The sequence below is a fragment of the Herpailurus yagouaroundi genome, unplaced genomic scaffold (assembly GCF_014898765.1).
Source record: "Herpailurus yagouaroundi ecotype Mexico unplaced genomic scaffold, PumYag 100, whole genome shotgun sequence".
Taxonomy (NCBI): domain Eukaryota; kingdom Metazoa; phylum Chordata; class Mammalia; order Carnivora; family Felidae; genus Herpailurus; species Herpailurus yagouaroundi.
Window position 1 is genome coordinate 39,961,041 of NW_024412391.1, and position 14,135 is coordinate 39,975,175.

General features: G+C 40.1%; 1 protein-coding gene across 6 annotated transcripts in view; it reads left to right on the forward strand.

Annotated features, from left to right (window-relative positions):
- Nucleotides 1-14,135, forward strand: part of PDE1C (phosphodiesterase 1C) — a 511,032-nt gene that overhangs the window by 473,611 nt on the left and 23,286 nt on the right. Inside the window, exon 18 of one of the 6 annotated variants that reach the window (XM_040472314.1) lies at nt 3,161-6,573. The exons of the other annotated variants lie outside the window; for them this stretch is intronic. Within the exon in view, the coding sequence (XP_040328248.1) occupies nt 3,161-3,174 (14 nt within the window). The 3' untranslated portion in view covers nt 3,175-6,573. Of the gene's footprint in view, nt 1-3,160; nt 6,574-14,135 lie in introns of those variants that run through there. 6 annotated transcript variants of the gene reach the window in all.

A 14,135-nucleotide genomic window follows, 5' to 3' on the forward strand; every position in this document is an offset into this window, starting at 1 on the left:
CCAACATAGATTTGTAATCAATGGAATTCAAAGACCCTGTAACAAAAAATAATCCTTTATCTCAGTTAAATACAGAGGGGTCACTTACATCTTGTCTCCAGGACCTTATTTTCATAATACTCTGTAGTCTTACCCAATTTTAGCTTAAAATGCTTATCCAATTTTAGTTTAAATTGAAAACAAAGACACAAAACCAAACCACAACAAAGCAAATATAAGGCACTCAAATTTCAGGGGAGGAAGTGTGGAGTGAGTGAGGAGCAAGCCTGATTTCCAGACCATGTCAAAGCTGCCCACACAGCAGGTGTCCCTTCTCTGGGAGATGAGTCTACATAATGGGGCAATTTCTTCAAAGGAAATATTTTTTAAAATATTTTTTAAAATATTTAAAAAATGTTTATTATTTTGAGAGAGAGATAGCAGGGAAGGAGTAGAGAGAAAGGGAAACAGAGAATCCCAAGCAGGCCACACACTGTCAGCGCAGAGCCCAAAGTGGAGCTCAATCTCATGAACCGTGAGATCGTGACTTGAGCCAAAATCAAGAGTCAGATGCTTAACTGACAGAGGCACTCAGGCACCCCAGGAAATATACATTTTTGACATATCACACCTTGCTATTGAATAAAATATAAAATAAACGGATTTATGGTTTTCTTTTTAGTTTTTACTTCATGCTATGAAAGTCCAGATTTCCAAAAAGGTGGAAAATCTTACTCATCACTATGCTTCTGCATCTATTCCATCCACCTGATGCTTATTTAATTCACTTTCAATTAAAAAATGATAATTTGTTGGGGTGCCTGGGTGGCTCAGTCGGTTAAGTGTCCAACTCTTGATTTCAGCTCAGGTCGTGATCTCACAGTTCGTGAGTTCGAGCTTCACATTGGGCTCTGCACTGATAGTGCAGGCCTGCTTGGGATTCTTTTTCTCTCTCTCCTTCCCCCTCCCCTGATCATGCTCTCTCTCAAAATAAATAAACTTAAAAAAAAAAACACAATAATTGGTTGAGCAAGTGCTATATGTCAAGCATTGTACTATATGCAAAAAGAGTTACAAAGATAAATGATGTATTCTCTGCCATCAAGGAGCCTATCGTCTGGGTAGAACATCTTCTTGCAGATAGCTATGATATGAAGGACCTTACAGTAAGTGCCCTAAAAGATTCATAAACAGAAACTACTTTAGAGAGAGCATGTGTTCAGGAAGGCTGTGACAGTCATTCAGGTCACAGACCCAGCTACAGAGCATATGTCTCTTTTTCTTTTTCTGTTGGCTGTACTTAATGAACACAGGTGCAGCTTAAACCCACATTTCCTTTATTTACCCCTCCCCTCCATCCCTGTGGAGGGGAGGGGTAAATAAAGACTGTGGAGGGGAGGACGGAGATTTACAGCCAGCCACTTCTCATCTCATTCATAAGCAATGAATAGAAAAGGAGAAAGGTCTTCTGTCAAAGGCCTGTGGGTTCCACTTAGACCCTAGATGGACTTCTTTCCATCTCTGGAACCCAGCAGACTGGACATCTGGCCACTGCTAACCCAGGCTGCATGAAATAAGATGTGCATCACTTCCCTGTTGGTTAATTGAGGCTCACTGGGTATAACAGGTGTCCTAGTCCCCAGCTGTCTGTCCCTAGCATTCTTCCAACCAATTGAACATTCATTAAAAACTCAAACTCAAACTTATATCATCATTATAAAATTTGGTTTTGTATTTAAGGACCTGGGGACATCTCTTAAGATGGTTAGTGCTATGATGACTGTCTAAAAGGAGTCTCATTACATATGACCCCCAAACTGATAATGGCAGGGCCAGAGCCCTAAGGAGGGGTCCTGTCTTGCAACTTCCACACAGAACAAATTGTGCATAGATAATTAGAATCAAGGGGGAAATTTTCGGTCCTTATTTCAGCTTTTTTTTTCACCCCTTTCCTCTGGCAGGTTGCAGGGAGGCAACTGGCAACTTCCCTCACTGACAGTGCTAGCTAGTATCAGAGTAAACTGATTGGCCAGAACTATTTCTCCCAAATAAGTGAAGGTGCTAATGGAAGGTAAACATACAATGGACCAGAATGAAGAAAGAGGAATAACAGCAGTGCTAGATCAACGGCCCCTGGAAAATGGAGAGTTGATAGTATTTACAATAGATCAGATAGGGCTCTCCTATTTCTCGACTAGTTTGCTGTCTAATTTCAACTAAGTCTTATTTAGGAGAGTATCTCAGTCTTTAAAGTTGAATAGGAAATGTTCCTTACCCACTGTTGACTCCTGACATTTCTGTAGGTGATGGTGTTATCCATAAAGCCTAAGCCACTGTACTCCTCTCCCACCTGGAGTCCTGCACAGGAGAGAACCCTGTCTAACTACAAGGCATGGTGGCTGGCAGACCATGCACCACTTAGGGGAAGCAATAACATAATGGTTTTGGTTTGTCTGCTTGCTTTTTAGAGTTTCCTTTCAAGCCCAGTGAGGGTGCATAGGGGTAGGGTATGCCAAATGAAAAAAAAAAAAAAGTCCAGCATTGTCTGTTTCCATTAATTTAGTCCTGTTTCCATCTTTGTCTTCTTCCTCCACCACCTCACTCTGGGCCCAATAGAGAAGTCAGTTGATTTGCCCATCTGCACAATGATTTCAGCTGGGACACATCTTGTTTTGAATCTTTTCTGGGAAGGTTCTAAGGGTAGGGCAAAAATTCTGAGAGGGGAACATTGCTTTTGGTATGGAAATGGCTGGGATTCAGTGAATCTGATTCCTTTCAGTCCCACTGACCCCTGAAGCATATTGGCCAAACAAGGCAGTCCCTGTCATCTTGGTCAAAAATAAAGTATCTTAGATCCATACTGAGGGAACCAAATGTTTGATAGTCAAGTTTAAAGTAACTGGTAAGATTTTGAATGTAACCAGTGTTTAAAATTCTCCACTGAGAGTTTCCCTTTATGAACAGAACAAACCGTACTACAAAGGAGACAGCAATGACTAGTATGTAAATGTTTAATTGATACTTCTCTCTCTCTCATCTCTTTTTTTTTTTTTTTGTTGTTGTTGTTGTTGTTGTTGTTGTTCCTTAGATTTTTCTTCTCCTCAGACCTGGAGGGTGGAGAAGGTGGGGGAGGGGGGAAAGGCAGCATTGACACTTTTCTTTTTCTTTTTCTTTTTTTCAGATTCAGAAGAGTAAAACACACCTCACATACAATTAAAGAGGCTGCCATGTCTTGCATCATTTTAGCTGAGCTTCTCCATTCTCCTTCTCCTTCACAAAGACCCATATCTGGGGAAGGTGTACAACTTTCAGAAACAAGTCCCCCACACTTGGCCTTGCCTCATGCCATCTTCCAAGAGATGGCTCTCTGGGAGCTGGTTTGAGGTCTAAGAACTCTGGGGAAATCCTCCCCCGGGCAAATAAAACAACTCGAGATTTTTGCACAAACAGAAACAAAACATGAAGGGACTTCCTCAGAATTCTTTGCCAATGCCCTGGCTTTCAAGGCACCTGTCTGGCCTGGATGGACATCCTGGATATGCTGAGGGAGGTCTGAAAAAGTCACATGCACAGTAATCGCCATCTTATTACTGTCGATGCTGTTACTTTAAATTGTTATTTTTGTACTGGCTGCTGATGGTGGAGACAGCCGTGCTGGCCCTCCATCACAGCTAAGATGATGATTCCAGTCTCTGGTTGTTCCTTTCCTGAGTCAGGAACATTCTTTTTCTCCAACTTTCTTTCATACTTAAAAATTGTCCTTATGCTCGTCTTTCCATTTATATATGAGATTCTTTTTTTAAAAGAGATTATACTATAGGACTCTTTATTTGTAAGTACTTTATCTTTGCATTCATTAATATAAACCTGAATGTTTCAGCTAATGACCATACTGTTTAGGTTGGAAACACATTGCTTTCATTGGTTATCATCCATAACTAAGTGCTTACTGAAATTTTTACCACTGGCTGGCCCTCTTCTTTTGCATATTTATGGTTTCACTTGATCACTCTTCTTTCTATTCAGGGAAGTGCTAAGGGAATTAGTATCAGGGAAATATGTCAGATAATTCTTCTCATTTTAGTGAGTCTTTAAAAATATCACACAAGAGACAATTTAGCACAAATCAAAAGTAAGAATCATGGACATAGATAGCATGGAAAAAGGATAAAGATGCACTTCCTGAATCCAGGTCGAAATGGAATCCAGTGGAGTATAAGTGAAGTGTAATGTTGTGGGTCTAAATGCTTTGATTTGGATAAAACTGATGCTTAAAAATGGTTATGGTTCACAAAGGAATCTTTGAGTCCTTCCCAAGGGGAAACTCCATGAGCATACTGGTGATAGAGTGGGATTAGTAATAGGAAGAGAAAGAGCTAGGTAGGCTTAGGCGTATTCCCCATTGCAGATTTAATTTCTACATTAAAAACACCAAAACATTTTAAAAATCTATTCCTAAGGCAAAATGTTGCTATTTCTTCAGACAGAAAGGAGACCCTGTATGTAGTCTACAGGGCCTCTTGCCTCTCTGAAATATTACCCAACAGAATGATCTGAATAGAATGACAGTTGTGTACTGACATTTAAACAGAGTTCTTTGGTCAGCTTTACATTTTGCATTGTAATAACACATATTTTTCTGTAGTTCCCTCTGCTTTCCTAACAGTGACCACAGTAAATAATGTGGTCACAAATCCAAAGCAGAGGCCTGATAGGTCAAGTAATTGAGTAGATCAAGCCATATAATATGTTCTTGCGATCAACGGCAGTTGGCTGTAGCGAGGCAGAAAGGACAGGAGGGACTGTGAGGAATTGGAGTCATTTGTATGTTGAGGTGTGTGCTGTCGAAAGGGGGCAATTATTAGTCAGCTACAGGATTAGTGTTGCGTAGGAATGGGGATCCTAGATACTTTGGATTTTATGTAAACTTTCTCCAAATTTTCAAATATTGGCAATGAGTTCAGAAATTTCCAAAGACTATGTGGGTCCAAAAAAGCATGCCTGTGACCTGCATTCAGTCCATGGGACATCAGTTTGCAAACTATGCTCTTTGAGGTGATACGGTTTTGTATAGGACTGAAATACAACCAACCAGTGCATGTCCAATCTTTCATCTTGGAGCCTTTTACCTCATTTCTATTCTGTATTTTTGTATGTAGAGCTTTGCAGCCAGTCAAAATAGAAAGCTTACAATTTCCTTTTTATACTCTTAACAAAAGAATAAACAATATCTGAGAAAGAAACAGGAATATAGCCATTTTTTCTAGCACCTATAGAGATGGAAATGTTTTTCATTTGCCTTGAGTCATTAATTAGCTAAAAAAGAATGGGAAGAGAATTGCTTTCAGTAGAGAACTCTGCTTGGAATTTGCTGTGTGGAAAAACAAAGCTCCATGTAACTCATTTTTAAATCCAGAAAAAGTATTTTGAAGGGACGTTGAGTAAAAATGCAAAATTATTCTACTTTTTAAAAATAAAAATATATGTATTATTGTGGTATAAATTGATACTGGAGTAGATAAAACATTGATAAAACAAGTCAGTATTTCCAAAGCTCTAGCTCATTCTCTGTGGTGTTTTTGTTCTCTTGAAACAACTTCCAAAAGAACAGTGATAAGGGACACACATTCTTCCATTGCGTGGAGTACGGCATCTTAGTGTTAGGCTGTCACATAGAAAGCAAGGGCTTACACACCTGAATTGACCAGTGTGTGGAGAAAGCAGTAGGGACACTTCCACCATGGACAAAACACAATTTCTACATATCCCTGGGTGGAACGCTTTCCAGTGCAGGTGGCCCTAACGTTTGGGTCCCTGTGTCACCAAATTGTCTACATCCAGGTTTTGATGATGTGGTATGTTTTGATGGCATAATGATCCATCCATAGGGAGATCTTTGTTCCATCTTTTATTCACTCCAACCTTTCTTAGGTTATGAGCCCTAATAACTTATGGCAGCAGGCAAGAGACTCATTTCTAACCCATTAAATCCAAATGGGTTTTCTTCCATTATCCATTTCATTCTTGGAGCTTTTAAAAACTACTGAAAACATCTGACAGGATCCCATTAAGGACCTGATATACATAAACAGTAAAATAGTATCTAAACACCTAAGAGCCAAAGAACAATGGAGTGTACCTGTTTATTTCATTTGCTGAACTAAAGCCATTGTATTATATTTTCCACTTGGAACCACGCCTTTAGTAAATTTGAAAAGCGAAAAGTAAAGAGCAACATTATTACAGGACGAGACAGAATGTAGACAAAAAGATGGAGACCAATTTTATAATCCATAGTTTGGGAGTAAGAATACTGGTCTTTTAGTATCACTTCTGTTATGGATCACTTTTGTTTAGATGATAGATAGATAGATAGATAGATAGATAGATAGAATATGTATTTTCTTCTATTCCTAACCATTGGGCAGAGACTTATATGTTAGAAATGATTTCATAATGTCCCCCATGGAGTATGGGGGAAAACAAGAAAAAAAAAAAAGCACTAAATCTTTTTCTCATAATGAGATAGAGAAGATTCTGAGATTAAAGCCTATGTGTGCAGTATTATGTCCCAAATAAAGGGGATTTAAAGAATCCAGGCAACGTTTTTGTTTTTTTTTTGTTTTTTTTTGTTTTTTGTTTTTTTTTCCAGTTGGAAACTTTGTTCTGATTCTGAGATTCCCACATATCCCATCAGGAGTTGCAGCAGCAGGGGGGTCCCCACAGGGCCCGGCACACAGTCAGCTTTCAAGAAGTGCATACACAACTGTCCCGCTGCATTCCACCCTCCGCCTGTGAGTGCAAACAAAGTTCAGATTTACCTGAACATTTATTCAGCAGCTCCTATATACCAAGCATATCACTAAAGGCTTAATTTCTAAGTATATGCAAACATAACCTAGAGACACAAATAGCTTATCATAAGGGATAGGAAATTGCAAGTAGTTTGGGGGAAATTGTCAGAGCCAAATTTGTGAAAAAATAAAAAATAAAAACTTCTCTATGGCTCTAGGATTTAAGAAAAATAAAACAAAACAGGATTTCTCTGAAATTGTTCTTTTAAAAGGGATGATGACACCAATCTATATGAAATACCAGTGGATTTATATTTATAATCCAAGTTGAAATATTTAAAATCCAAAATAGACTCTCTGGGAGCAAACAGGAGATTCTGTATGTGCAGGGTGGGGAATCTTTGCCCAGTTTTGCTCTGCTGATATTACGGTTGGTACAGCATTGAACCACATAAAGTTGGACATTAAGGAACATAATGGTGCGATAACGATGTTATATTGGATCTTATGTATGAATAAATGGAAAGTAATACTTGTGATTCATCAGCAGTGCTCCATCGTTAAAGGCCTCATTATCACTTAGAAAATGAACTTAATGAAAAAAATGTAATGAACAACACAATATTTCTACGAAACATCCCTCTGAGAACCAGGGACACATTACCTGCCAAGACCAGATTTCAGTTGTTTAAGATTTCCTCTTGTCAAGACACTGAGCATTGAGGTGACACTAGAATTAGAATGGTAACAGAGCCACCTAGGACATTTGACAGAGTTAAGTTAATTTGGCTTCAGAGAGGTTAGAAAAATGGGAAGTAGTCCTCTGGGTATTCTCATTAGACATTTGTAAAAGACTAGGTCCTTTCCCAGGAAAGGCTGCATAATCAAGAATTGTTTCATTGAAAGAACACCTTGTTTTTACACTAAACAAGAGTGAGTACACGGTGGAAGGTCTGGACTGGAAAATTCATGAACGTCAGTTTAAACATTCTTAGTTCCTGGTTATTTTAACTAATCCCCACCACCATCTCACCCATTTTCCATTGAAATATTTCAGATGTATTTGAGATGAATTTACCTTTATTCTGGTTTCTGTTCCCAAGTGGAAGTGACTCAACGCTGGCAAAGGCTGGCTTCATTAAATGAACTTGGTGCCAGCCCACATTGCTTTCCACTGAGCTAGAAGAAGCAGGGGGTGGTGTGTGGGCCCTTTCAGCTCACTCAAGGCACACTTACTCACCCTCCCTTGGGAGGTAAATGCTGTCTGGAGCAGGCCATTCAGTACCATCATGGAGGCCCTCAGCGTTGGTCAGCTTCAGCCATGATCCCTGAACTTCACCCATGTATCTTCATAGGAGCTGGCTTCTGAACCTGCAGAAACATTTCTCTGTCAGGTTATGGTGCAGGATAATTCATTTAAAATAAAACCCATTATGGGGCGCCTGGGTGGCGCACTCGGTTAAGCGTCCGACTTCAGCCAGGTCACGATCTCGCGGTCCGTGAGTTTGAGCCCTGCGTCAGGCTCTGGGCTGATGGCTCAGAGCCTGGAGCCTGTTTCCGATTCTGTGTCTCCCTCTCTCTCTCTGCCCCTCCCCCGTTCATGCTCTGTCTCTCTCTGTCCCAAAAATAAATAAACGTTGAAAAAAAAAATTAAAAAAAAAATAATAAAACCCATTAAAACCCAGTAGCTATGGATTGGCTTTTAAAAAGATTGCCCTGGAGGCACATTGTTGTATAGTCTTCACTTCTCTGTCATGATCTATCTTGGGGTAGGTATCTGTATACTAATGTCCTTGTCTTTGAATGGCTATATGTGCGATAGTACAGAGATATAGTCACACACTGATATACTTAGGTATATAGTAAAAATATACAGCTATAAGTATTGTCTAGTAACTGATTCTAGAGATAGAACTGTAGAATATACATTTTTCTTTTTTCTTGCTTTGATGATATTTTTATACAATTTTATATGCTGTACAAAATTTTTAAAAATATTTGCTATTTTCATTTGTAGAGCTCAGTTAGGTTTTTATCAGCTCCGGTGCCCACTGTACAGCCAGATTCCTTCCCCTACCTAATTTAAGTGTCTTCTCCCTTTTTCATACCTTTCTGTTACCTTTCCCTTCTTTTCTTCCCTCATTTTTCTACCTTTCATAAATTCCTTATTTTGCCTCTGTCCAGGCAAGCCATTCTGCTTGTAGTATCTTTAAGCACAAGGAAACACAAAATAATGGTGTGGGGGGGGGGGCCCCCGGAATAAACCCATCTTGTTCCAATGTAATTAACATGAGGAAATGTTGGGAGCCAAGGGTGGGGTAGGTAGGTGGGGAGTAGGGAATAGACTGGGGAAAGGAAGCAGGAAAAAGGAAATTCTCATGGGAAACCAGTTACCCAAAGCAAGGTGAACCACTTTGAGGCTGATGTAATGCTGTTATCTTCCCTCAGTGTAGAGCACACTTTGCTCTCACAGGGTTTTTCTCCTTAGGATGCCATGCCCTCACTGTGGGTAGATCCTCTCCTGATATGGGCACTGGCCATATGTGAATGCATAACTCAGCTCATCTCCTTAGCCTTAGATTTTGCTGCTGTTCAGCTGGATTTGTGGGAGATGTCTAGATTAATACCAAGAATGTCTAAAAAGACTCAAAAGAGGGAGGCATGCAGAACCAAAACCCCAAACCTCCATCCAAATCATGCCAAATAAGTAGTTTTTTGGAGGGTTAAGGAAGAGATTTCTGGATATGTCCTGAGAATGCTCTTTCAAAAGGGAAGATGGTAACATGGACTTGTCTTTATTTTATGGCAGTGATAGAATGTACTTCCATAATGTAAAATATGTTTCTAGCAGATAAAATGCTGGTTGTGATTTGCATTTGTATATCGTAGGGCAAGAGAATGGTCATCCATTCTAAAGAAGAGTGTTTTGTTCCCTATGATGCTGGTTTGTACTAAAACAAACTATTCAAATGCCATAGCATCACATCTCCAAATGCAAAAATAATTCATAAAGATTCATGTAAAACAGAAATGCTAAACTGCTCTCAATAAATTAAAGATGTGTTTATTGTAAATCTTTATTTCATGGATGAGGCCAACAGTCTGTCGATGTATAATTTCCCCCATCATCTAGTAATGAATAAGTACTTGTATGTTCTTCCGATTACCAAATAAAAACAATGAGTTCATCTCTCAGTTGGAATTTGAAAACTGAAATGCTTTTTTTTCTTTCTTTTAATGTTTTCTTGCTGTTGTCTGTGTTCTGTCCCAGATATGGGGTTGTCCAAACTCACTCAACCATCTGTCTCTTTTGTATCCTTCCGAACACCACATAACACCTAGGTGCCAAGTGCCTTTGCCTGCCCATTGGAAGATATACACAGTGCATCACATCTCATAATCTTTTTTGAGAGGTGAGGTGGATGGTTATCAGAAGCTCCTCAGGGCATAAGAAATGTCAGTATTCATGGAATTAAGCTGGCTTCCATATGTTCAGTTTTCTTCTGGATATGATGGCATGGTTGTCCAATCCTGTGACGCCAGTTTTCAAATTCCAGATTTTTTTTCCTTTTCTTTTCTCTTGAAAGGCCTACCTGGCAATATTTTCTTTTTCTGCAGCAGTGAACATCAGGAGCCTGACTAGGGAATAGTCATTACCCCTGTTTGTGGGCATACTAGTGGTTTACATACAGGATGGCACTGAGCCTACCTCCTTCAAACCAGCCACTAAGAGGGACTTTCCTGGTGGAGAGGATATTACACAGACCCCACCCTCTTATCTGGGCCACCTCTGTGTATTGTTCCTGCATAGTAACTGCACTGGATTATTACTTTAACAAAGGAGGCTGTGATGTTCATCCAAAGTGGCTGTGTTTGCTGTGCATTGAAACGTATTTTTAAATTTTTTTTTTCTGAAAGCAAATGCAGACTTTACTCATTTTAAAAAATATAGAAAAGTATAATGAAATGAAATTCACTTGTAATGCCCTATCCAAAAATTATTCACTGTCACTTCCTTCCTCAATGCCTTCTGGTTTTTGCTATTGTGTTTTACCCAATCGAGGCCATGGAGTGCAGTATGTTTACTTTTGTATTATGGCTTGTTCACATAACATTGGATTATCAGCATTGTCCCATTTAAAAAACGCTCTTTGTTAATGTGATTTCAATGCCAACAGAATATTTCATTTCATGGCTTAGTCCAGTTTACTTAACCAAGTCTCTGCTGTGGGACAATTAAGTTACCTGTTTTTATTTTATTTTATTTTTTTGGCAATTGTAAACAACATGGCAATGGAGTTCTTTGTTCCTAGGCTTTATAGCATTTTTGAATATCTCCATTGGATGAATTCCTAGATGTATAGTTACTGGGTCAAGGGTTATGAACATTTGTTTGACTCGTCATTTGCCTGCCCAATTCCAAGGCACATTCAAATATTAAAACAGCCGTATTTAAATAGCATACAGTGTTGCATATCTGAGTAGCTCTTGTGTTTTGGGGCATTGTTCTTTGTGATAAACAGAGATCAAGTTACAAAGAAGGCATTGTACTGATGGTGGTTGTAGTGGGGAGGAAGAGGGTTATTTAACTGTGACTGTGCAGCCCTAATTTATACGCTGTTGGAAGACAACTCTTTGGGAGGTATGGGTGGGTTGGAAGCAATGCAGCCTCCTTCAGTGTTGCCACAGCCCTGAGCAGAACGTGGGCTTCTCTTGATGCTTTTGTCAAAGATGGGAAGAGGCAAAAATGGTGATCTATTCTGAGGCATCAGGCAACGGCTTGCTGCCCTCTGCCACACCCCGGGTGAAACACAGAGAAGGTGTTGGTGGATGTGCTTAGCAATAGAGATCAGAGGTTGTGCGTATCACAAAGGCAGATATTGTAAAATGCTAAAAGGAAGGGATTGAAAATGCCCTGTAGGTTGATAGACACTTTTCCTACTTCCGTTTTCAGCACCCACCTCTGCCTGTGGGATCCATCTGCTTGTGTTGTAACAACATTGCTGTTGTTGCACCATTACTAATGATGACACTTGATCTCAAGGGCTCTTAAAACACCCCTTCCCAGTGGGCTTGGCGGTGCTCACCCTATTTTGCAGAAGGGGAATTGTTTGTTCAACATCAAGCTGCCTATCACTGGGGTTTACTGCTAACCTCTTGTCCTGAGTCTTAGGTGTGTGTATCTGCCCCAAGGTTGGGTGTCACTTCCATCAGTGTCTTCTTCTCCAGACTCTTGATGAATTGGATTCGTTACCTGTTAGCTGAACCAACGAAGGACATTAATTTGAAATATCTGAAAGCTATTCGTTTGTCAAAAGATCCTTCCAGTCACACAAGCTGCAGTGATGACATTTCTGCCTCGAGCTGACTGATTGGGTTGTTTACTCTTTGAACATTCACATGCCGTGGGTCAAGGACAGTGTAATCTGTGACCTTAAAATGCTTATCTTCCAAAGATGACATATTAGCTACTTTACACACACTCAAGCACACACCCCTTTCTTTCGAGCATAAACTAATAATAAACCCTATATCACACTGCGCAGTTTGCTAAGTACTTCCACATGTGCACTGTTACTCGATCCCCACAATTATATCTTGAAATCGATGGTTTTAAGTTTTTAGAGATGAGGAACATAAAGCTTGGCGATGTCAGCCCTGATGTGGTTGATTATTCATGTTTTCATTTTACCTACTTCATTTATAAAATATTTTGGAATTCTAAAATCATTAATCAATTTGTTTTTAAGACATTAAGAAAGCAAACTAAAACCAGAGGCAAAAAGTAGCTAGTGTAGTTGGAGCAAACCAGGACAAATGTTAGTAAGCAGTCATGCAGGCTGCAGAGGCCTGCCCAGTTCCCAGCGTTATTTCATAAATTGGATCTGAGTTTCCTGGAAACCTGAATAAAAATGAAAAGAAGCCATTTACAAGATTCCCATCATCCTTGAGGAGAAAGCACACCAGTTGTTCAGAAGAATGAACGCTTCGTCTGATGGCCGAAAGAAATATCTTCTATAGGTATTCACTGAGTGTGTGCTTCTCATTCCCGGCTGTAGAGCGGGCTCAGCTGGGAACTTGAAAATTGCCCACGCCTGGGCTCCACCCCAGACCGATTGAACAGTATTTCTGGGGGAAGTGCCTGGGTTTTAGCATATTTTCTTTACAACTCCCCAGGTGATCCTAATGTGTAGCCAGGATAGAAAAGCTCTGACAGAGTGAATTCTGAATCACTCACAGAGCGTCATTCCCAAGTAGATTTCTACGATAAATCCTAGAGTTATATGTGTCCCAAGGTGTTCTGCTGGCATGGAACAGTAGGGCACAATTTGGAAGCTGATCCGGACCTAGATCTTCCAGCTCAGTTTCTGGTGTTTTCTCTGGCAACTGGAGCAAAGGAGGGGTGGGGTTTTAGAAAATGAAACCTACATGAGTTGAGTATTATTCCCACAAATGGCACTGTGAGTAAAGTGATAGGTAAGTTTGGTGGCTGTGGGATGGAAAATGATTTCAGGAATACAACCCCAGTTTACGGGGAGCCAGTAGGGGGTTGACTCAGAACTTAACCACCCACAATAGTCCATGATGCCATCTAAAGGGTGGGAGAAATCACAAACAAGTTTATTTTATGTGTCTCCACATGCTACCTGTTTGTGACTTATGATTAGGAGAGATGTGGATGATTGCTCCCTTTTCCTGGTACATTGGGCATTTCATCCAGCAAACAGAAAAAATAACTCCATGTCTAGAGGGCTTGTGGTTCCACTTTTCCACTGACCCAAGGCTCCCAGAGGTCCCCATGTCACTCAGTGTCTGCGAAGACCATACCAAGGGGATGAAAACCTGTCCCAAGGAAAAGCCACCAAACTGCAGGGTTTCAAAAAAATCACAGTGAGTCATTTTTCTTTTAATTGCACCAAGCATTTGTATGAAATCACCTAGTACTAGCGAATGTTTCTACAGGTAGTAACACTGAAGGCTTGTCATTCAGTGCCTTGCAGGTTTTCAAGGGCTCGCATAGGCAACGTTATGTTTGATCTCTCAAGTTCACAAGAGTAGCCGTGGAAAGCAGAGTGCCGTATTTTCCAGTAGTGAGACGACAACAAGGAAATTTCTATTGCAGAAAGTTTTCCAAGCCTGCGTGATGATCAGAATCACCTGGGGCAGTTGTGAAACTTCCAAGCCCTTCTGGAAATGCTGGCTCACCAGTGCTTGGTTGGGCCTGAAAATCTCATTTTGTTTTTCCTTTTTGTTAAAATAATTGTTTAGGTTTTTCTTATCCTGAGGCAAATTTAGTATGACTGCACTTGAAGGGAGCCTGGATATTGAGTTAGTCAAAAAACAGCAAGAGTCACAGGGTAA